This window comes from Lepus europaeus, chromosome 19 (assembly GCF_033115175.1).
Source record: "Lepus europaeus isolate LE1 chromosome 19, mLepTim1.pri, whole genome shotgun sequence".
Taxonomy (NCBI): Eukaryota; Metazoa; Chordata; class Mammalia; order Lagomorpha; family Leporidae; genus Lepus; species Lepus europaeus.
This window is the reverse complement of record NC_084845.1, coordinates 13587393-13611777: the sequence shown is the minus strand read 5'-3', so window position 1 is coordinate 13611777 and position 24385 is coordinate 13587393. Positions and strand designations below refer to the sequence as shown.

General features: G+C 47.4%; 2 protein-coding genes across 3 annotated transcripts in view; one reads left to right on the top strand and one right to left on the bottom strand.

The window, feature by feature from the left end:
* Nucleotides 1–763: 763 nt before the first annotated feature.
* WDR87 (WD repeat domain 87) lies at nucleotides 764–20236 on the bottom strand. Its single transcript, XM_062177261.1, has 9 exons — nucleotides 20096–20236; nucleotides 13028–13148; nucleotides 11607–11777; nucleotides 8026–10904; nucleotides 7317–7585; nucleotides 5198–6641; nucleotides 5093–5096; nucleotides 2800–5046; nucleotides 764–2691 (listed from the first exon to the last, which is right to left on the bottom strand). The coding sequence occupies exons 2-9, from the start codon at nucleotides 13100–13102 to the stop codon at nucleotides 943–945; spliced, it is 8838 nt and encodes a 2945-aa protein (XP_062033245.1). The 5' UTR covers nucleotides 13103–13148; nucleotides 20096–20236; the 3' UTR covers nucleotides 764–942.
* Nucleotides 20237–20825: 589 nt separating this feature from the next.
* Nucleotides 20826–24385, top strand: part of SIPA1L3 (signal induced proliferation associated 1 like 3) — a 238772-nt gene continuing 235212 nt past the window's right edge. For both annotated transcript variants that reach the window (XM_062176109.1, XM_062176107.1), the window contains exon 1: nucleotides 20826–20929. The gene's annotated coding sequence lies outside the window, so the exon portion shown is untranslated. The remainder of the gene's footprint in view (nucleotides 20930–24385) is intronic.

Genomic DNA, 24385 nt, shown 5'->3' with positions numbered 1-24385 from the left:
AAGTTCTGAGGATCCCTGAGGAGTCATCCATAGACTTCCTGTCTCTGGGACCACAGTAGTACAATAATCCACTAGGTTTTGTTTTTACAAGAGAACACACCGATATCCTGACCCTAGACTGGCTCCTACAATCAAAGGGAAACAATATAATAAAGGACATCATTTGATCAGCTGACAAAAATTGGAATATGGAAATAGAGTCCCGCATGAATCTCAGAGGAATTGCTATTCTCTTTCTGGGTCTATCTGTTTCATCTCATGTTGCCAAATTTATGGGCATAAGAGTTTCTTAGTAGTCTCATCTGTAGGAACCACAGTGATGTCCTCTCTTTCATGCTTGATATTTGTAATTTGTGCACTATCTTTTTTTATATATATACAGACAAGTAAACAGAAGCTAAAAAGGAGAAGTTGCTCAGGTCAAGACTTCAGAGCCAACTGCCTTGCCCAGCTGTCAGGGGAATCATCCTTTTTGAGGCTTTGTACTCCTAGCCTACAGCTCTCACATACTCCATGTGGTTGACATGTAGTCTGGCATGGAAGAGTGACACTTCAGAGACAGGGCTCTCATTGCCCTCGGCCTTTGGGGTGAATATGACTTCTCAGAGGCAAGGGCAGACTCTTCTGCCTCAAGGTCTCCACAGGGTGAACACCACTGGCTTTGGGAAGTGTTTCCACTCTCAGGAATCTAGGAGTATCTGGTTCTGCAGCTACTTCCTGAAGAACCAGAGTTTGGAGATAAGGGACACGTAAAAGTGCTTGTTCCAAGCAAGAACCTCCTGTTTATTCTGCATATAGAAACTGGTTTCCAGGGTAGAATAGGGAAAGGGCTTTGACCTGGCTCTATCTCTGTGTGGGCCCTATGGATGAAGGTCTAGATTCTAGTGACCAATACCTTCTCTAGTTTGGAATGAAAAACCCTGTTTTCTAGTCAGTCTGAAATCAGGAAGTGGGAGCAATGATGTGGGGCAATTCCTTGGTTAGATGAATATCAGCTTGGGGCAGGCTCTTCCAGGCAAGTTCCAAGATCCCATAATGAGCAATGCCCATGGAATGGATGGTACGCACGTTGTTCTGTCCAGGGAGAGGTATCACATCCTGGAACTCTGGAGGATTTTTGGGGATATGAGACCTACCACAAAACAGGTGATAAAATAACCGCTCCCCGGGAACTAGCTCCATGGTATTTAGTGCCTCTCTGTAGGTGATCTCCTGGGATTGAGGTTCCTCCCTCAGTAGCAGATCCTGTAGCAGCCTCTGGATTTGAGGAGACTTAAGTTGGTACAGGTCCATGAGCTGATAGAACTGTTCCATCCAGGCAGCCGTGTCTTTGGCATATCGCTGCTGCAGCATCCGCAACACATAGTACAGTGCCACAAATGTCTCCCATGGAGGCAGCTCTTCCCTTTTTTTTGAGATGGGCTGTGTCTTCTTCTCCAACTTAGGCAATTTGGGAAACTTGCCCTTGTCCTTAAAATCCCATAAGTCCTTTTGAAACATCAGGGCCAAAGTTTGCTTTTCCACAGAGGTATGGGGACTTTGAAAAGTGTCTCCTGTGGTAGGATAAAAGTATTGCATATCCATCTCTTTAACAGCATCGGATAACTGCTGTGCCCGCCCGCTTCTGTAAGGTTCTCCCAGAAGATGCCAGTTTAGAGCCTTTGGGTCAAATATCCTCTTGGTAGCTAATGGAGACTTTGATGTCAGGACATCCAAAGGTTTCAGCCAACTCTCCCTTTCCTTTCCTTTTATAGGAGGAATCACCTTTAGATGTTTTGGACTTAGGGACCCCTTGCTGGGTTTTGAGATCCCCGGACTTCGTGACTCCAGGGCCTGCATGTGATGGTACACAATGGCTTCAAGCTTGGCCAGATGCAGCCACTCTAAGTTTCCCTTTGAGGTAAGGTCTTTGAGGAGCTGACACAATCTGTGAAAACTATCCCTAGAAAGCTTTTCTCCTGCTTCCATCCTTTCGAGGACATGGTGGATCCACTCTGTATCAGAGAGACTCACCTCCGGAAACTGTTCCTCTGTCAGGATTTGGGAAAAAGGGAACTGTTTTTTAGTCTGTTCTGTCAGGGCTGGACGATGCCTCAAAAGCCACTTCCGCCTGGGACCTGGTGGTTTGTGCTGGAGTTTCTGAGCTTCCATGGTCTTCCTAAGTATTTGGGAAATGAGTGGAGTCTTTAAGCCCTGATCTTGGGACTCCAAAATTGTATCCAAAACGTGTAGAGGTACAGGTTTATATTCCTCCAACAGTTCTCTTTCTTTATCCATAAACCTAATCCTTGAGAATGTCCTGGGTGCCTCGAGGACTATGCCCTTATCGTCCCAGGATGTTTGTTTGACAGGTAGTGGCGCTGGTATCTTCCCTCCCATCCCCAAATCTGCTGAGATCAGTTTCTTGGAAGGGCTTTTCAGAATTCCCAGTTTTATAGCAGTGCCTTTGATTTCAGGGACTGTTTTTCCAATAGAAGGGACTGTTTCCCGTCCCCTAGGGGCCTTTCTTCTTTCTTCTTGTAACTTAAATTGTTTTTCCCTTTTTAAGATCTCTTTCTCTGGGCGTACCTCTTCCTCCAATGAGCTTCTTTCCTCTTCCTCCTCTTCTATTTCACTTAAACTTTCCGTCTCACCCTCACTGATGCTTTCTTCCTCCTCAGACACTTCTTCCTCCTCAGGCACTTCTTCCTCCTCAGGCACTTTTTCCATCTTGAATATTTCCTCTTCCTGCTCCACCTTCTTCTTTTGTTTCATCATCATCTTTTTCTTCCACTTCCTCTTCTCTTTCTTTCGAAATGCTTCCTTCTCCTCCCCCTCCTTCTCTTCCTCCATCCCTTCTTTCTCCACCACCTGTTCCTCCTCCCCTTCTTCCACCAGCCCCTCTTCTTCCTCCTCCTCCTCTTCCTCTTCCTCCTCCTCCTCCTCTTCCACTTCCTCCTCTTCCTCTACCTCCCCTTCTGACTGTCCCTCCTTCTCCTCCTCAGAGGAACTCTCTTGCTCTACTGAATCTAACAGCCTTTCTACTTCCTTGGAAAAGCTTTCTTCAATTCCTAGCTCATCCTGTTCAGTGGAAAGCTTTCCCTTTCTTGTATCAACTCCATGTAGCCGTTTTTTCTTTCTCCGCCTTTGTTTAAGGGATTGGATGGCCTCCTCTTTTTCTTCTTCTTCTAATCCTTCTTCATCCTGCAGGACTTCTCTCTGTTCTTTGGCCAATCTGCTTTCCTCCTTAGCCATTTTTTTCTCTTGGCTTATTATTCTTCTTATTTCCTTGGTCAGTTTTCTCTGCTTCTGAGCCAGTTTCTTCTCATTTTTGGTCATGTCTGACTGGTCCATAGAAAAATCCCATTCTTTGGTATCAAGTCTATCCCGTTCCTTGGTCAATCTGTTCTCCTTAACAAACAGTGACCTCTTTATCTTTGCCATCTTTAATTCTTCCTGGGTTATTTTTCTTTCATCACTAATTAGTTTTCGAAGTGCCTTTAAGACTTTCTTCGCTTTTGTTGGTTCCCCGGAAATGTCCATCTTTTCTTTAACCATCTTCCTTACTGCTTTGGCTAATTTCCTTTCTTCCTGGGCATACATTCTCTGTCCTCTAGTAAGCTCCAGTTTTCCCCTGGCAATGTCCTTCTTCTCAGTGGCCAGTATCCTATCTTCATATGACAGTATTTTCTCCTCTTGCAACAATCTATTTTTAATTAAATTTATTTCACCCTCAGACAGTTTTCTCTCTCTGGAGGGCTTTTGAATCCCTCCCTTGGAGAGAATTTCCATTTCCTTGGCCAGTCTTGCCTTCTCTTGGGCCACTTTCTCTATCTCCTTGTGTAATACTTTTTCTTCCCTAGCAATATTCAACTCTTCTTTGAGCAGTTTCCTTTCTTGGAATATGGATGTTTTCCCCGCAGCTAATTTCATTTTTTCCTGGGCCAGTTTCTCCTGTTTTTTAGCCAGATTGCCCTCTCTGAGAGCCAGTTTTTTCTCTGTGTTAGCCAGTTGCTCCTTTTTCTGGGCCACTATTTGCCTTTCCTCTTTTAGCTTCTCCTCTACTTGAACGAGTTTCTGCGTGTACATGTCCAGGTCCTTCTTTGCCTGAGATAACTGCTCTCTGCTCTTCCTGAGGTTCTCTTTGAGATGGAGGAGGTTCTCTTTATTCGGAACCATTTTTTCCTTATCCTGAGCTAGATTCTGTCTTTCCCAAGCCAGATTCTCTTCCTTCTGAGCCATTATATTCTTGTTCTGTGTGAGTTCTTTCTTGTTCTGGACCATTTTTTCCCTTTCCCTGGCTAGTTTCTCTTTATTCTGAATCAGCTGTTCTCTTCTCTTGGCCAGTTTTGCCTCTTCCTGAGGGGTTTTTGCCTTGTCTTTCTCCTCTTTCTGCATTAGCAGCCCTTCTTCCAAGATCAGTTTTTTCTCTTTCTTAGCCAGCTTCTCTTCTTGCCAGGCTAGTGTCTTCTCTTGCTGAACCAGTCTCTCCTTTTCCTCAGCCACTTTCTTTTTTTCTTTATCCAGCTCCTGTTCTTTCCAAGCCATTTCTTCCGTGTCCCAATCCAGTTGCGCTAGTTCCTGGGCCAACTTCTTTTCTTGCTGTTCCAGATTTTGCTCCTTTTGAGCCAGTGTTTCCATTTTCTTGGCCGTTATTATTTTTGCCTCAGCCACTTTACCTCCTTTCTTTGCTAGCTTCTCTTCTTCGTGAGCCACTGTCTCCAGTTTCTTTGCCAATTTCCTCATTTTCTGCGCCAATCGCTCTGCTTCCTGGCTTATCTTCTCCTGTCTTTGGGCCAGCTTTTCCTCTTTCTGGGCAGACTTCCTCTCTTTCTGGGCCACTTTTCCATCTCCATGGACCATTTTCACGTATTCTCGGGCTAGTTTTCTCTCTTCTTGGGCCAGTTTTCTCTCTTCTTTTGCGAGTTTCTCTTCTTGTTGTGCTAGTTTCCTCCCTTCTTTGGCATATTTTCTTGCAGCCCGGGCTTGTTCGCTCTGTATCATGGCCCATTTTCGTTCTTCCTGGATTTGTCTCTGCTCTTCTGTGATCTCCTCCTCCTCTTCCTCCTCCTCCTCTTCCTCCTCCTCCTCTTCCTCCTCCTCTTCTTCCAACCCCTCTTCCTCCTCCTCTTGCTCCTCCTCCTCTTCTGCCTCTCTCTCCTCTCGCTCCTCTCTCTCCTCCTCTTCTTCTCCCCTTTTCTTAGACATTTCTTTCCACTTATGAAGCAATTCTTTCTCCAGCTTCAATTTTTCTTCATCCTTGTGCTTGGATAAAAACATATTTTCCCAGGCCTGTCTCCACTTTTCCCATTTCATCTTCTTGTGGGCCCCCTCCTGTATTTCCTCCTCCTCTGGGACTGGTTCCTCTTCATCCTGCAGCTGTTGCTGCTCTTCCTGAGGACGCCTCCTGTCCCAATCTTGCTTCCATTTATCCAAGGATTTCTTCACACTTTGGGCCTTTTTCCATTGATCCCAGTAGTCCTTCCATTCGTCCAAAGACAGCTTTCTTTCAGGTGTAGCTGGTTCTTCTTTTGCCTCAAATACTACTCTTTCAGGTCTGGCCATTGCCCCCACTTCCTCACTCTTCTCCCTGTCTTGTTTGGATATTTTCCTCCTCTTTTTACTGTCTTTTCTCTCTTCCTGAGCTGCTTCCCCCTCTTCCTGAGCTGCTTCCCCCTCTTCCTGAGCTGCTTCCCCCTCTTCCTGAGCTGCTTTCCTCTCTTCCTGAGCTGCTTTCCTCTGTTGTTTAGGTGACACCTTAGACATTTTTTTCTCTTCTTTCTTTTCTTTCTTTGATTTTCGTTTTCCTTTGGTTACGTCACCTGATTCTAAAAAGGTAAGTTTCTTTTTCTTGCCTTTTTTGGGAACAACTTGGGTTCCTTCCAAGTCCTGCATGGCACTTTCTTCCTTTTGCTCCTCTTCCTTTTGCTCCTCTTCCATGTCTCTGATCATCATGTCCTCTCTAATAATCTCCTCATGAATAAAAATTGGTTTCTCCTCTGGCCAGGCTACATCCCAGTCAAAGTCTTCAAATACAACCTTGCTTTCTTTCTTCAACAAGGGGCATATCTGCTGGAAGAGCTCCCAGCTGGGGTACCGATCTGCCAAGATCTCCTTAGCCATAGCCACTAGTTCATTGTTTAAAGCTTCTGACAGTTTTGTTTGGGATTCAGATACCCTCAGGACCATAAGGCGACATAAATCATCTCGCCATGATGTGCCACGTCCAGGGGTCCTCTTGTGGCCAGGCACTCCAGTGACACCTCGTCCATGAGCTTTAGCCTTTCTCACAATGGGTCGTTCTATTACAGTAGACGGAGGTTCCTCAGTTACAGCTTTGTCTTCCTTTCTCCTCTTCTTGTGCCCCTTCACGGGTTTCTGAACTGTCAGTTTTCTGTCTCTTTTGTCACGTACTTTCCTCAGCATCTTCAGCGTCAAAGCAATGTGTTCCTTTGAAACATCTTCCTCTGAAGATTCAGCATCTCTTGAGAACTTCATACTGCTGACTGAAGTCCTTCCGGAACGAATGATGATATCTTCTAGGCTCTCAAATAGTGTAGCTTCACTCTGCTCACTTTCAACCTCTTTTTCTGAGGGCTCTGTGGTCATCGGTTTTAAGTCTACCTCTTTCATCTTCTTGAGACCCCTCAACAGTTTTCGAGCTGCAGGAAGGATTAGGAGATGGAGGTAAGGAAAGCATGGGAGACTAAACAAAATTCTTCCCAATATCTGGTGTGAGCTAAGAGGCACTTCCATAAAAGAGATGGCTGAGGCCAAAAAAAGCTGTCTCTTTGCTTTAGTCTCTCCCCCCATCCCAAATCTTAAGATAGGTCTCATGATCTTCCTGAGTATGGGTGGATCCTTCAGAGGAGAGTTTTTTTTTTAAGGTTTATGTATTTATTTGAAAGGCAGAGTTAACAGAGAGAGAGAGAGAGAGAGAGAGAGAGAGATCTTCCAGCCACTGGTTCACTCCCCAAATGGCCACAATGGCCAGGGCTGGATCAGGCTGAAGCCAGGAGCCAGGGTCTCCCACATGGGAGGCAGAGGCCAGGGACTTTGAGCCATCTTCTACTGCTTTCCCAGACACATTAGATTAGCAAGGAACTGAATTAGAAGCGGAGCAGCCTGGTCTCAAACCAGTGCCCATAAGGGATGCTGGCATGGCAGGCCGTGGCTTTGCCCATTATGCCACAACGCTGGCCCTGGAGAGTTCTTTTCTGTAATGTATTTCCACTACTCTCTCTTCCCACCTGGAATCTCTTGACTCATTTTAGCCCTACCTACCTTGCTGCCTCTTAAGAAATCCTAGGGCATGGACCATATCACCCCGTACATACTCTGTTTTTTGCCCATTGCTCGGCCCCGTCTTTGGGCCTTGCTGGGCTTCATGGCCATTCCAGGTTCTTCAGCAATTGTGGGAAGTTGTGTAGGCGAGTATATATTTTCATAAGCCCCGGAAACATCTAAAGAAAAATCAGGCCTTTTATCTCCTGACAAGGTCAGGTTTTCATTCAATCGCTGCTCCACTTGAGCCTGAAGGATTTGAAGATCTGTGGGCCGCATCCCCAGCAGATGGTCCAGGGATTCCTCCCCTATCATCTCTTGCCTGTGAAAATCAGAGAGGAAGGACTATGTTGAAACACAGGTAAGGGGGAGAATGTGAAGGAAAGAACTGCTGTGGAATTGGCAGGGGGCTTAGCAGAGTGGCTAAGAAGGATAGCATATGTAGAAGTAAATGATGTTCAAGAAGAAAGAAAATGTCTAGGAAGCCAAGGTGTCAGTGAATGGAGTAATCTGTATGGGGGTGCTGTAGGGGTATGAAAAGTTGAATTTGATGTGGTAGGAATTGGCAAAGAAATGGAGAATGGAATGAGCAGTCAGGGGGACATGAAGGATAGTTTAAGGTTGGGAAAAGGTTATGAAAAAGAAAAAGGGTCAGGGAGAGCTAATGAATAGGATTGAAGAGGTAGTGAAGAAAGGAAAGAGGAAAATAGAAAAGAGAAGAAAATGAGGAGCTGGTAGATAATTGAAGAGGTCACAACTTACTGCATCTCTCGGTAAGTGTCTTTTCTCTGGATTAGCTCTAAGAGTGAGGCCTTGGAATGGATCCCAATCTCAGCCATTAGGCTCAGGGCCTTACTCCTCACTCTTTGGTCTTTGTCCATTAATCCTTGGGCCAGAGGCAAGGCAAAGAGATGAGTAATCATTCCTAGACACTTTAGCCCTTCCCAGGCCAGTTCTCGAATCTGTGGGTTGGAATTAGTCGTATCATCCAACAGACGATGGGCTGTCTCAGAGCGCAGGGAAGGAGACACCTGATAAGAGGCAAATATTTGCCTAAGTGCGCCAACACAGCATTGGTACTTCAGTGGGGAAGCATGGATCATGACACTGAGGATTGTCTCAATCAGGCTATTAACAGCGATTTCACTCATCTTTCTTCCCAGCCAGCTGCGGTTTGCTGTGTCTGTAAGGACACTATAGGTTGTGTCCTTGGATAGTCTCGTTCCTAGGAAGTCTTCATCTTCCTTCTCCTCAGAATATTCTCCGACATCACTTATAGCTCTTACCCTGCTGTGCCAGAAGAATTGTTGAGACCTGTCCCATTCCAGTTCCCGCTGGGGCGAGTGCAGGCTACATTGTAGGAAAATTGGGCTGCCTTCTGGCCAAAGACGGGCACGAATAACTGAGTTGGGGATGTAGCAATCAGGGGCAAGAAGCCATTCCCGCCCATGACCAAAGTAGCATCGCAATATCTGATAGGGATTGAGTCCATCCCAGCTAGTCAGCTGCAGTTGGGGAGGAACCACATAATGAGGTTGCTGAGGTTTGCTCGTCTGCGTCCAGTCAGCTTCTACCCCTTCTAAAGAATCACGTCTGGGGGTACGCAGTAGCACAGGGCTCCCTGCCTCATCTTCTTCTATGACATGTGGCACAGAATGGTCAAAGGCAATGGCCCGCTTATTGATAAGGCTCTCCAGACCCGCTAATTCCTGTTGCCCTTGTCCAAGGTAGACATATTTGGGCACAAACATGGTCTCAAAGGAGAAGAAGAAGCTTGGTATGAAAGGTTTAGGGGTTTCTACTACTTCATCTGTTATACTCATAAGGGAAAAGCAAGACAGAATGTTTGGGGGAAGCAGTTTTAAACAGGATACCAGATACAGACTCTGGTTGAAAGTCACAAGCAGGTCGCCTCGGTCATTTGCAAAACAGAGGGGGCCAAAGTGCAGTGATGAGTCCAACATGGCTATCAGTCTACCATGGAAGTCCCAGATCCGGACAGAGCCATCAACGCCACCTGTGACAAAAAGACTCAAAGGTAGGCAGACATCAAAGGACACAATGGCACACTGGTGCAGAGGCAATGTCTCTATGAACTTTGAGCCTTCCTGCAACCCAGAGGACAGAAAATCATGGAACTTCCAGAGACGCAGGCAGTTAGTCTCTGTGATGGCACCCACAGATTTGGGCAAGAGGATAAGGTGCTTAAGGTGACAGCTGCTGAGAATGCTAGCCAGTGGCCTCAGCTGTACTCTGATCCCATCAAGCACAGCTTCTGACAGGTGTACATAGTCATCCACGCCATAGGAACAGAGCAAAGAGTTTTCTCGGCCACCCAGAATCCCTCCAGACATTGTAGAGAGTGCTAATACAGCCCCAAAATGCATGAATTTCTCTATTCGGGCACAGCTGTGCTGGGAAAGTACTCTTATCACACCACTCTGGTGCCCAGAGAATACCAGTCCTTCTAGCCCCCGCCCCAGGTGGAAATGTCCATAAGCCAGGCATTGTACAAAGTCCTTAGAATCTGGTGAGGTGCTTAGGAGATACTTGGCTGGACAAGGGCAACGAGTTGTGTCAAATACCAGCACCTCTGAGCCGCCTGTTGCCACAAAGAGCTCCTCTTTACCTGGGTCATAAGCCCAGTCCACAGCTTGGTCCAGAATTGAGAAGGGCCAGGTGATAACCAGAAGATTCCCTGTTACTGGGGACACAAAATGTAACAAGCCATCCTCAGTAGCGCACAGGATCCGGAACCAGTTATCTCCACAGCGGACCCGACGCACCTGCTGTGGAGCAGAACCACAGACATTGAAGAGGCTATAGAAACAGGGCAGGCAGCGCAAGGAAAAACTATGGTTAGTTTGGCAGAAGAAAGTTGTGCTATCAATAAACTGGAGTCTATGCAGCTCCTCACCCAGTTCTAGCCGCCGCAGCAGGTTCCCGGAAGTAAGGTTCCACTCTTTGATTAAGCCTTCCTTGCCAGCTGTTAGCAGGGTGTGGGCCTCTGGCCGGCTGTGGATACATATCACAGATAAGGCATGGGCCTTGAAGCTGTGGAGGGACTGGCCCCAATTGAGGTTCCAAACTTGTATTTCCCCAGCCTTGTGTCCAGCATAGAGAAGGCCCTGATCAAAACAGGTGCAGCAGCAGGTGATAGAGGAGCCCCTGGTGGTGGAAGTGAACTTCTTTACCTCTGCCAGCTTACCCTGGCCCTGGCGTTCAAGGATTCTTACCACCGTCTCACAGAGAGCTATGAGGGAGCCATTGGGTCCATTCAGCACGATGTCCTGGACAAGCTCATCATTAGGCATGGAAACCATGTAGAGTATTTGGAGGCCCTTGCCACTTCGCTCAATGAGCCAGGTGATCACTGCCCCCATGATGCCAGACAGAAGCATCTTCATTTCTGGGTCATAGCAGAGGCAACTGATGTTGAAGCGGCAGGGTACTATGCCTAGAGGCTTAAATGCCCGAAAGTGGTCTCCAAAGAGCCGCAGGAGCAGGTCACCACAGTAGGCCACGAGGATATGAAAGGAACCTGTGTGGACCATGGCCTGAATAGGCGGCAATCGTTCAGTCATGGAGAATGTTCTCTTCTCAACCATGTCCTCAGTTTTGCTCTTCATCCATACTACAGCCTGGAAGAGAATAAGATGGGGACTGTGGGAAAGACAGTAGAGGAGGAAAGGGCTGAATATATTTAGCTACTTTTCCTAGTTTTTATGCTAAGGAGGAATTCGAACACACTAGAATAATTTTACTCCCTAGTCATAGGAGTTGGAAATATGCTAGGGGCAGGAAGCCTAAGATTCTTTGCCTAACCTTAGTCAACTTTAGGAATCATAGTCTACTCAACATAGAGTCTGTAATTGGAGAAAGAATGAGGAGGAGTCCTAGATCTAGGCCATATTCATTCAAGGGGCTTCTCTTTGTCAATCTGGGCTGAGGGTTATGTGAGTATGGCCCCTGGAGAACAGGAGGCATTGTGGTGCAGCATGTTAAGCCACCACTTGGTATACCCATATCCTATATTAGAGTGCCTGGGATTCAGTTCCATCTCAACTTTCAATCCAGCTTCCTACTAATGCTCCTGGGAGGCAACAAATGATGGCCCAACTACTTGGGTTCCTGCCACCCATGTGGGAAACTTGGATAAAGACCTTGGCTCTCTGGCCTTGGCCTGGCCCAACTCCAGCTATTGCAGGAATCTGGGGAGTGAACCAGCAGATGGAAGACCTGTCTCTTTCTCCCTCGTTCCTCTTTCCCTGCTTTCATCACTCTGCATTTCAAATAAATAAACAGACAAAACTTAAAAAGAAGGGGCAGAAAGGCAGTTTTACCTGTATTTCTTTCGTGTATGGTGTCACCCAAGAGAGGGAGGCAAAGAAGTAGGAATCACTCACATAATGGCTTATGAATGGCATATTTTGAGGATAGCGAGATTCTTTGAACAGTATCTGGGACCGGTCACTCAGCACAACTATGTCATTCTTTGGGTCATTTGAAGGTTTCTGAGGAGAGGTATGGCATAAACTAAGAGGCCAGGGCACATGTCCACTAAATATATTCTCAAACAGTTCACAACATAAGCAGTTTCCAAAGTTATGCACCCAAACCCCAAGAACTACTCCTGTTACATTCATATATACACACCTTATCACCCATAGGACATCAACACTTCATAAGCATATAACAAATCCCCCAACACATAAGGAAATAAACCCCTCTTAGGGCCTATATGGATGAATTTTATAGTGTGAGCACAGAGGAAAAGGATGTTTTTCCCAACATAAAGCCATCCTTTAACATTTTCCCTGGATTCTAAAAGGTACACATGTCATAAAGGACACAACATTTAACCAATTACCCAAGCAAATACATTGCCTTATACTCATATAGAACATCACAGAGTATCCCAAAATTCAGTGCAGCTCTAAATTATACAGCTTAAAACTTGACTAAAATTTTTAGGATACCCTATTTTTGGCTTTTAAATTTGATGGAGGACTCGCACATATGCAATATGCATTACCGCAAGGGCTGGCGCTGTGGTGCAATGGGCTAACGTCCTCGCCTGAAGTGCCAGCATCCCACATGGGTGCCGGTTCTAGTCCCGGCTGCTCCATTTCTGATCCAGCTCTCTGCTATGGTCTGGGAAAGCAGTAGAAGATGGCCCAAGTGCTTGAGCCCCTGCACCCATGCGGGAGACCTGGAAGAAACTCCTGGCTCCTGGCTTCGGATCAGCGCAGCTCCGGCCGTTGCGGCCAATTGGGGAGTGAACCATTGGATGGAAGACCTCTCTCTCTCTTTCTGCCTCTCCTCTCTCTGTGTAACTCTGACTTTCAAAATAAATAAATAAATCTTTAAAAAAACACAATATGTATTACTGCACAGTGATATAGCCAGGAAAATATGCACCTGAGTTCCTTTTACACAGAGCCAACAACAGCAAACTGAGGATTGGCAAATGCTCTCTCTGGTGCTTTTCCCCTTCCCTTTCAGAAAATCTCTCTTCCCAGGGTAGATTCCTGTTAAGATGCTCCAAAATGTTCACCTCCTACCATCAAAATGTCGTTTTAAGAGGTCTGTGGACTCATCTGGAAATTGAAGTCCTGCTTCCTACTAAGGTGACTGTTGTCTCTGGGGTCTACCTCGCTGCTTCCTGCGTCCATGGACAGTCTCTGGCTCCTCTGAAGTGCTCATCATTGTGAAACAGAAAGAGGCCAACTAGTGACACACTTATGTCCTGCACAGGCATTACCTTGCTTTTCTCTATGGTGTCATTTACAAGGCATTTAAAATCCTTCCACAGGGGAATGAGTCTGGAGGAAGACATCGCCTCAGTTTTCCTCTGGTTCTCTTCAGAACTGTTGCTTAAAAACCTGTGGGAATCCGAAAGAGGGAGACTTAGCCACTGCTGTTCTTTTCAAGCACCTAGGAATCAGAAGGCAAGAACCATGAACTCCTGTGAATTAAACACCTTCTGGAGGGCCAATGTTGTGATACAGTGGGTTAAGCTGTTGCTTGAAATGCCAGCATCCCATATTAGAGCACCATTTGGTATCCTGGCTGTTCCTCTTCTGATCCAGCTCCCTAATAATGTGCCTGGGAAAGCAGTAGAGGATGGCCTGGATGTGGCCTGGCCTAGACCTGGCTATTACAGTCATGTAGGGAATGAAATAGCAGATGAAAGAGCTCTCTCGCTCGCTCGCTCTCTCTCTCTCTCTCCCCCTCCCCCCCTCCCCTTTTCTCTCTCCCCTTTTCTCTTGGTCACTCTTTCACATAAAAAAATCTTTAAAACAAAACCAAAAGCCACCACCACCACCAACAGGGAAACCCACCTTCTGAATGTCAGAACCTATGCACAAATACATATTTGCATTAAGTTCTCACTACAGCCCAAGGAGGTAGGTATGGCCTCATTTTATTGATAAGAAAACTGAGACTTCAAAAGGGTAAAGGGACTAAATCTTAGCAATTTTTGTCATAGCACAGTAGAATATTACAGGTGAGGGAGGCATGGAAACCTAAGAGAGGGACTAGAATAGAATGCTCTTACAGGTAAACTATAGTTCTTTGCTGCTTATTATGTGTTAGGAGAGCATTTTGTGAGGACTAGGGGTCCTCAAGGAGTGGTCTCTGGACCTCCTGCACCAGGTTTCTTTGTGTGTGTGTACACGCATTGAGGGGAAAGATATAGTCTCAAATGCAGATTCCTAGAACCCTGTCTTGAAACTACTGAATCAGAGCCATGGAAATGAGACCCAAGAACCTTCACTTTTATCAGGCTTCCTAGATGATTCTGTTGCCATAGAAGTCTCAGTACTGAAGGAGGAAATAGAGGTGATAGGCACCTAGTACTAAGAGTCAGCCCCACCTACCATGGATGGAGAAAGGACCTGGCCATTTGGCCTTGAAGGCTTCTCCAGGTTTGTGAAATTAAGTGGCTGAGAGAGAATTGTCCTCTTCCCCATTCCATTCTCTTTGGCCACAATGAGGACCAACTTCTACTTTTCCTGGTTGGATTGTGAATAAGATTACTTTTAACAATTCCCCTTTGTCAAGGAGTCTGTCATTACTGGTGTGACAATGGACTTTTCATTTCCTTATGGAAATGAAAATGCTGGTCTTGCCTAAAATCCCTTTTAGGTAGACTCTGAATTAACAAGAAATTATGATTGTCGTTTTTAGGCTGGCTTGGTTCTTAGGCAAGTGACCACTTACCTTTGAACCTGTATTCTTACTTCCCAGTTGCTTTGGCAACATGACAGCTAAATGTATGGTCTTCCCAGTAGAGGGCAACCTCTACATGAAAGAAAACTTCAGTTTCGAGAAATGGTTTCCCAAAGTGTGCTCTTCAGTACATGGTATACTCATAGTTCCTCACAATTCCTGTGCACATATCTACCAGCAGAAAGGCATAAGAAGGGTCATAACAATCTAATTTTTAATAGCAAAACTAGGAATGATATTGCTGTGGTTTGAATATCCACACCAAAACTTAAATTGAAATTTAATCCTCATTGAGGCTTCAAAAGGGTAAAGGGACTAAATCTTAGCATTTTTTGTCATAGCCCAGTAGGATATTATGGGTGAGGGAGGCATGGAAACCTAATTCATTGTTCAATATTAAGAGAGGTGGGACTTTTAAACAAGTAATGGAGTGGGGTGGGGGAGTGGGCAGTGTTGTGGCATAGCAGGTAAAGCTGCCAACTGCAATGCCAACATCCCATCTGCGTGGTGATTCAAGACCCAGCTGTTCCATTTTCCTCTCCAGTTCCCTGTGAATGTGCCTGGAAAATCAGTGGAGGATGGTCCTTGCATGCACATGGGAGATCCGGAAGAAGCTCCTGACTCCTGACTCCTGGCTTTGGCCTGGCCCAACCCTGGCTGTTGCGGCCATTTAGGGAGTGAATCAGCAGATGGAAGAGCTTTCTCTCTGTCTCTTTCTCTATGTATTCCTTTTTTTTTTTTTTAAAGATTTTATTTATTTATTTGAGAGGTAGAGTTAGAGAGAGGGAGAGACAGAGAGAAAGGTCTTCCTTCCGTTGGTTCATTCCCCAAATGGCTGTAATGGCCGGAGCTGTGCCGATCCAAAGCCAGGAGCCAGCTGCCTCTTCCTGGTCTCCCATGCAGGTACAGGGGCCCAAGGACTTGAGTCATCTTCCACTTCTTTCCCAGGCCATAGCAGAGAGCTAGATTGGAAGAGGAGCAGCCGGGACTAGAACTGGCACCCATATGGGAAGCCGGCACCACAGGTAGAGGATTAACCTACTGCGCCATGGCGCCGACCCCTGTAACTCTTTTAAATAAATAAATAAATCTTTAAAAAAAAAAAAACCAGGTAGCGAGAGGTCGCCCTCATGAATGGATTAATCCATTCATAGATTAATGTATTAATGGGCTATATATACTGATATGTCAGTATAATATTGAGTATAATGTGATTCCCAGAATCCACCTGGGAATTTGTTAAAAACACAAATTATTGCCCTCCCCTGCCCCTGAGACCTGTATTAGAAACTCTGAGAGTAGGGCTCCCGAATCTGAGTTTTAACAAGCTCTCCAGCTGATCTCATGCACACTAAGGGGTGAGAACCACTGGTTTGGAGTCGCAGATCAGTTTGGTCTGGGCCTCCTGAAGCAAAGTCAGCAGAACCCACCCTCGAGATGGCCAAGCCCAGGCCATCTTCATCATCTGTATTGCCCTGGGGACCTGATGGCTGGCTTTGCAGGGCACTGCAGGTAAACTGATCATCATATCTCTAATGTCTAACCCAGAGTGGGTTAGAGCCCCTCCCCCCCCACATATACACACACAAAAGCTACTATATCAACTACTTCATCAGTTCCAGAAATTTTTAAGGGGCAGTGTCATGATTTTCATTGTATGTATGAGGAATATGAACCCAGGGGGGGAAAGAGCCATGTTTGAGACCACATAGGGCATATTGAAAACTAAGATCCAGTCCACAGTTCTGGAATCTTCTGCTGTATCAGAGACAGAAGGTGATGCTAAGAAAGCTCTCTGAGCCACAGATCTGTTCACAGTGGGGAATTGGGGCCTGCTTGTCAGACCGCAGCATCTCTTTTGTCTCTTTCTACTCTTACCAGGCTGCATGCTGCTCTCCAAGATCTCTTTCCATTCTGTTCCCTTTCAACCCTGTACTTGCTGTTCCTTTGGACCACTTTACAGGAACCAGTGCATTCTGCTTCAGATCCTGCACATCAGTGGATGGCTCTGTGGGCAAGACCCCAAGCTCAGATTTACCCCCACTGGCTCTTTCTTGATGTCCCAGATCCGCTGAGAGAGTAGTCATTTGTAGCTAATTTACAGTTCTTGCCATCAGTTCCCATTGTTCCAAATATCTCCATTGAGTTCCACTTCTTTCAACTGGCCCACAAAAAGCAAGTGACTAGGCTCCTTTGGAGAATATTTCTGAGGGCCTAGCAAGAAAAAAGGCCTTCAAGGGGCCAGCGCTGTGGCGCAGCGGGTTAAAGCCCTGGCCTGAAGCGATGGCATCCCATATGGGGGCTGGTTCTAGTCCCGGCTGCTCCTCTTCCGATCCAGCTCTCTGCTGTGACCTGGGAAAGCAGCAGAAGATGGCTCAAGTGCTTGGGCCCCTGCACCCATGTGAGAGACCCAGAGGAAGCGCCTGGCTTTGGATTGGCGCAGCTCCAGATGCTCCATCTGGGGAGTGAACCAGTGGATGGAAGACCTCTACCTCTACCTCTCTCTGTCTTTCAAATAAATAAATCTTTAAAAAAAAAAAAAAAAGGCCTTCAAATCCTAAGCCTCTATGTTTACTTTTTTGTCCTCTCTTCCACCCCATAGACCACCTTACCTTCAGAATAAGTGTATTTGCTTCTAAAGTATCCCACATTCGACTTCCTAATCCCATTATCTACTTAAATGACAAGTCTAGAGAGAGCTCCGGTGTTTCAATCCTAATGGTTGACTGTTTGATATATCTTAATAACCTGAAGGTAATTTAATGGAGAATTCAAGCTCTGTTGCCAACTTAGGGAAGAGGTTATCTGGAGCTGAGATTTTGTATGTCTTTATGATCATGGAGACAAACCAAATCTATGACAGGGCATTGACACTGGAACTGTATCCTTTTTCTTGGCTTCAACAGGTACAGTGGCAGTGGCAGTCTGAAGGCAGGTGAAAGCCGAGAACCTTGTCTTGTAATAAAAAAACATGACTCTAGGGGGCACTGTACTCCACTACGCTGTCAGATCCCAAGGCTGTTACTGATTGGCTCCTTGTGTTCTGTGGTGTGAGGGAGGGTGCAGCTACAGACAGGGTTCTTGGTCCATACAGCTTGGTCCATACTGTTCAGCTGGGAAGGCAAACATTAAGGAACATTCATAACACTGATTACATTGGGAAGTTCTGGGTGATAGGATTCTTTAAATTTTTCTCCAACTTTTAACTTCCTCAAACTTAAATTTAGTTTTAAGAGGGAAAGGTAGAAAGTGCATGCAATGTGGAGACCTGACCACCCAAAAGAGAGGTGATGTGGGATCCAACCACACTTTGAGGTAGGGTCCTGCAAGGATTGTACAACCTTGCAGATGGGGCCACACTTGGGGACAGCAGTAGATAAAGTCCTGCAGGCATCAGGAGGGCCCGGTTAGTTGACTGTAAAGTCACATGGGCACTTTATCCTACCCTGTTCTCTGAATGACATTATTAAGGCACCCAAGTTTGTCCCCAGTTTTACTCTGGCCTTCAGGTGGCTTCATAACTAGGCCTGGGGCTAGAACATTTAGCTTTCTTTATGGAAAGATACAATTTTCCAGGGGGACAAATATACATGAACAGGGTGGGTTAGTTTCTGTTCAGTAGAAGTTACTCAGAATCTCTGGGAATGATGCTGACACCCACAACTGATTATGTCGTCAAGTGGCATTTTCCAGATGTTCTTAGGATTCTATGACTTAGCTATTATCTCTCTCCCTTAATCAAACAACTTTTTTTTTTTAAATGAGCAATGTAAAACTATTCAAAACATACTGAGTGACATGTAAGGAAAAGAATGTCACCTTTTCACATCAGGCCTCCTGTCCTGTCTCCCATTCACAGGTGTGACTCTGATTCTCTAAAAGTGTTCTGTACATATACGAGCATATATATATATATAATATTTTTCATATACAAATTATATATACACTGTTCTGCATCTTTTCCTCTCAATATATCTTAAAGATCAGCTCAAATTAATACCTGTAGCTCTGCCAGCATGGTATGCCATTGTGTGGCTGAACTGTCGTTTATTTATCCAAATTTCTATTAATGGATATTGAAGAATTTTGCTACTACAACCAATACCACAAATGAATATCTTTATTAATGCTTCATTGAGTTTTAATTAACAAGTTGTAAAACTGAAGTAATAAAAACATTTTTCCATTAAGTATAACTTGGATTATGCTCATTGACAAACTTATATGTTTCAGAACTCAACGACTTCTGAGAATAACTGATCATGCAGGGGACACAGCCCTTGGTGATGACTGAAACTACTCCAGCTCATAAAGCAAATTTGTTGGATGAAATAGACCAGAGACTTTTGGACAAGGCCAGGCAGGGCCTTTGCCCCTAATAAGCAGGAAGCAGCTATAGAAGATATGATGATTCTATGCCCTTCAGCATCCGTTAAGATTAAAGTCTGGAGACTCTGGGTGGGGGGGAGAATGATATAGGCAGGCAGATAGGATCAAATTGATTAGATTTGTGGGCTGAAAGACCACGCCCTCCACTATGTCCTCTGTGTGATCTCATGCCCCTACCTGACCCTACCTATACACCCACCTGCCAATCAGACTACATAACCACTCCCCTTTGGGGAGTGAATAAAAGGCCTGGACCATGGTGGGCCCTTCTCTTTTTGTTGCCCTTGTTGCACCGCGCCTCTGGGCTCCAGCCCTGCCTCTGCTTTCCTGCTTGCATGCTTGCTCCACGTGGCTCCTGGCCTGCTCTCTTCCTGGTATGGACGCAACTTAGCTTCTAAACTTCTTTCTCCCCTAAGTAAAGCCCTCACTTTCCAATGCATTTCTCACTGAATAAAAATGCTTAACAACTTAAAAAAATAAATATAGCTTGGAATAATATTTTGGATGTATGAGTATTTGGGTTAAATAAAATTAATTTCACCTGTTTTGTGTGTGTATGTGTGTGTGTGTGTAAACACTAAAGCTGCTCATATTGTATTTTTACCAGATAGCCTGTTCCAGCTCATCACTGTCTAGTGGGGGCCTGATACCCTGTTGGACTGAGAACCTCCGAGGGTTAGGAGCCCCCTCTGTTTAATTTCTCCTGTTTTTAATAATCACCCAACCTGGCATAGGCTAGGGACTTAATGCATGTTTGTTGAAAGAGCGGGCAAAGGAATGACCTGCTGCCCCTCGCCCAGGAAGAAGGAATACGTGCTTTACAGCTTCTTATTTCCTGGAAGACGTGGCCTGAGGCAGAAAGGGCACTGAGAACCTTGCAATTCCAGTCAGTTCCTCAGTAACCCTTGTGAAGGAGGAATGGCGGTATCCATCAGTTAAAAAAAAAAAAAAAGAGCTGGAAGCTAGTGTGTCCGCAGGTGGACTAAATCCGGATCCCCTTTCCTGGCTGTAGTTACCCTCCAAGTGCGTGATCAGCGAAAGAACGGGAGGTAACAGCGCCCTGCTCGTGGGACTCGGGCTCCCGGGGAAGCCGGCGCTCTGCCATGGCCTGGGCAGGGCAGGGACCACCAGACCCGGCCCCTTCACACCCGGGGGGCGCCCCAGACCCGCGCGTGGGCCGGAGGGTGGGCGGGGCCGCGCCGTTTACCTGCGGCCGGATTCCCCACAGGAGACGGGCGCGGTGTGTGTGGCGGCACTCAGAAGCTCCTACGTGCAGCGGACCTAGACGGAGTGCCTGAGAGGCTACCTCGGGGGTGCCGCGGCACGACTCCGAGAGAGCGGTTAGTCGCCCAACGCCGCGCTGGGCCGACTGACCAAGACGACGAGACGGAGCGCGCGTGCGCGCCCGGCGCGAGACCCCGCCAAGCGCGCGCGAGCGTTCGAAAGGGAAAAAAAAAAAAAAAGCCTTTCCCGTGGGGGCCCGCGGAAATTTAGGCCGGAGTCGGCTGGCGAGCGCGCGTGCATGAGCGCGCACCGACGCCCTCTGCCGCTCTTCTCCGTGGGGAATCTACCCTACCGCTCCGCTACCCCCGTCTCCCCCGAGGCTCTGGCTCTCGGGTAACTCACAGAGAGGAAGGGAGAAGGCCTTCCGAAAGAAGGAAAGAGGCGGAGAGGAATAAGGAGAAACCACCCTGGTGGCGTGAGGAGCCAGGTTCCCGGACTGGAGCCTGCACAAGACACGCCCCCATTCCTCACGCCCCTCGGGGCTGCGGAAGTGCTCTGGAGCGACAGACTACCGTTCCCAGAGGGCGGTGCGGTGGTACGCATACAACTCCCGGCAGCACTTGCGCACCAGGCGCTGTTCTATTCGCGGCCTCGGAGGGCGAAACTACAGTTCCCAGGAGGCCTCGCGCGAAGCGGCTTGGAAGTGGGCAGCCTGGAAGTCACTCGGGCCACCGGAGCTGGCGGCGTCTCCAGCGAGCAGCGCGGGGCCGGACGCCGCGGTCGTGGGGCCCGCAGGGCACGCAGCGAAGACGCCCAGGTATGTGGCTCCAGGTGCTGGAGCGGCCTCGCGAAAGGGTGGCGAGGAATAGGTGGCTGCTTGGACCCTGAGGGTCAGCGCGGGCGGGCGACCAGGCGGACGGCCGGGTGTGGGCACCGGGTGTTGGGGGGCGGCGGCGCCGGGACTCACGCCCTCCGGACCCGGCCGGACTAGTGCCCGCATGGCTCAACTTTCCAGACGTGCAACCTGGCGCCGTAGGGAAGAGCCTGGAGTCAGGGGGCGGTGGGTTCGCATCCCGGCTCTGCCGCTCGGGAGCTGCGACCGCGCCGAACCTCAGCTTTCCCTTTGCTAAAACGGGGAAGGAGAGTGATGGTCTTTTGCCTGGGATTCTGTTGAAATGTTGAGATCCGACAGAGCATATGGCACATACAAGGCACTTATTATGGGTTGGCTTTATTGTCAGCTCCCGGAGGAAGGGGGTGACGATACCGATTGCATAGGGTGGACGGTTAGGTGAGCCGTGCGTATTGTGAAGAGCCAAGTTCGTAGTTAGCACTCACTGCAGGGTAGCTGCCCGAGTCGACAGAGCGTTGGTTTGGGAGGCAGAGACCCAGTTCAAATGTAGGCTCTGGCGTGTAGCAGCTGTGTGACCCTGCGCAGCTGACTGCACTTCTCTGTGCCTCGCTTTCTCTGCCTCTAACACAGGGGCTTTAAAATAGCAGCCACCGCAGCGTGCTCGGAGGATGTAGTGAGGAGACTACGTGTAAAGTGCTGAGCACAGCAGCGGGCATAATAGCGCTCAGCAAATGGTACAATTTATTCCGCGTTTTCCCGGCGCCCCGCAGACCCTCCGCGGGTGGAGCGCTGGTTGGAGTCTTGGTGTCCCCAAAGGACCAGACTCAACCGGTCCCGTTGGCTTCCCCTCCTGCAGCCTGAAGTTCCTCATTTATAAGAGGAGATAACGCATCACGCTCGGAAGGTTGTCGGATTTGCCGGGATTGTGTTCCTACTCCAGAGGCAGCTCTTCTGTAGGGGCATTGTGATCGTTCTCCGGTATTCTCCATCTGGCCCAGGCTCTGCCTGGCCGTGGGCTGGGACGTGACAGCCCTGAGCTCCCCCACACGTTGGCTCCCAACCTCAGTGTCCCATCTGTGAAATGGTAGTCGGAGGACTTGCACGCCAGGGTTGTTTGGGTGATTCCAGGAGGTCATTCTCGTTTAGCACAGAGCACGGGCCTGACACCGGCTAATTTTTGAAATGTTGTCAATGTGCCTTTGTGTGATGGGCCTTGTTCTGCTTCTGTTTGCACCTACGGTGCCCAGTGGGGACAAGGTTAATGTCGCCCCCTCCCCCCATTTTTACTCATCACCAATTAAATTTTGGAACAGTGGAAGGGCCCAAGGAGAGGAGATGCTGACCTGCTGTCAGCCCCCCACCCCCAGCCCCACGCCCCCTCCCTTCCACGCCAGGATGTTCGTTGCAGTGCTTTCTCTGTCCCAGTGCTGCCAGTTCCTGTGTGTCTCATCCACACTAGCCCCCTGGGTTCCATCTCTAGATGTGGAGACTGTACTTCCTCAGTGTGCCCTAGATGGCCATCCTTGGGGCATTGCACACTGAACATACCCAACCTGAACTCCCCTCTGCCACACCTAGTAGTCACCGTCTTAGCAAGTGGGCCAACACTGAGCGGGTTGCCCAGACCAGAAATTAGGAAGTCGCTCTTCTCCAGCCTTCCCACATCCAGCAAGAAGGGTGGAATGGCCATTTCATTGGCCTGTATTGGTCTCCGTTACGACAGCAGGGAAAAATGCCCCTCAGCTCCTAGAGTGCCCTTTTCAGATAAGGTTGAGTTGTTTCTCTTAAGTTGCCAAGGATTAACATAGGCAACCATAAGTAACATATGCCTTAAGCAGGGGCAGAGAAGCGCATACATGCGCCGGCGCCGTGGCTCAACAGGCTAATCCTCTGCCTTGCGGTGCCGGCACACCGGGTTCTAGTCCCGGTTGGGGCGCCAGATTCTATCCCGGTGGCCCCTCTTCCAGGCCAGCTCTCTGCTATGGCCCAGGAAGGCAGTGGAGGATGGCCCAAGTCTTTGGGCCCTGCACCCGCATGGGAGACCGGGAGAAGCCCCTGGCTTCGGATCAGCACGATGCGCCGGCCGCAGCAGCCATTGGAGGGTGAACCAATGGCAAAAAGGAAGACCTTTCTCTCCCTCTCTCTCTCACTATCCACTCTGCCTGTCAAAAAAAAAAAAAAAAGCATACATGCAAGGCCACAGATGCGGCAGAAAGGCCTGGCTTCCAGGGGACCCACTTCTACAGTTTTAGCCTGGTAAAGATTGGCTGAGTGGTTAATTTCTTTCTGAAAAATTATACTGTGTCAGCGGGTTCGAATATCCTGTACGGGAAGATGGCCATCCCAGGCATTTCAGGAGGCAGGCGCACACAGCTGAGAACAGGCTGGAAGAGGATTTATTAGGTCTCCATTTAGGTTGAATCTGTGCTCAGAAACCTTTCATTGTGATTTTGTTTGATGATGGAAACCTGTGGTTTCAAGCAAATCTGTGATGGCCGCCAAATTTGAGGTTTTTCTTTTTTACCCCCCCCCCCGTGTTTTTTTTTTTTTTTTTTAAATATGAAGAACTAAAGCAGTGTCTTTAAAAAAAAAAAAAACCTATTGGTTGGTCTCAATTGTTAGTGACAACAGCACATGGTTTTTAGGAGTCTGGAATAGTCTAAGAGTTTAACGTGAGCCTGTTTTTGCAGACATTGCAGTTGTCAGGTGGTAAATCAAAAATGAAATTTAGGATGTGTGGTGACTGGCCCCTTTTGCTGCAAGATATTAATTTGCTGGTATATTTCAAAATTAGCTTTAATAACTTGAAAACTCTAAATGTATTTATATATTAAGAGAATGCAATAGTCACTTCCTTTAAAGTATCTTTTTCGCTGTTAGAATGAAAGGATGTCAGATCAGTTTGTGCATTTGTGTTTTCTTTAAGATTACTTTTTAAGACTGTCCTGGTCATGGCCTTCACCTGTTTGTATGTGTGTGTGATTGGGTTGAATTTGGCTTACAAACGTTGTTTACAAGAAACACATACTTAATGTGTGCCCTGGCACTTTGTAAAAATTTATAATTTTTTATCTGTTCAATATAAAATTTAAAAATTTTAAAGACTTATTTTGTTTATTTGAAAGAGTTAGAGGTAGAAGCAGAGAGAGGTCTTCCATCTGCTGGGTCACTCACCAAATGGCCGCAACGGCCTGAGCTGAGCCCATCCAAAGCCAGGAGTCAGGTGCTTCTTCTGGGTCTCCCACGTTGGTACAGGGGCCCAAGGACTTGGGCCATCCTCTGCTGCTTTCCCAGGCCATAGCAGAGAGCTGGATCGGAAGTGGAGCAGCTGGGACTTGAACTGGCACCCATATGGGATGCCTGGCGCTGCAGGTCAGGGCTTTAACTGGCTGTGCCACAGTGCCAACCCCAAGAAAAAAA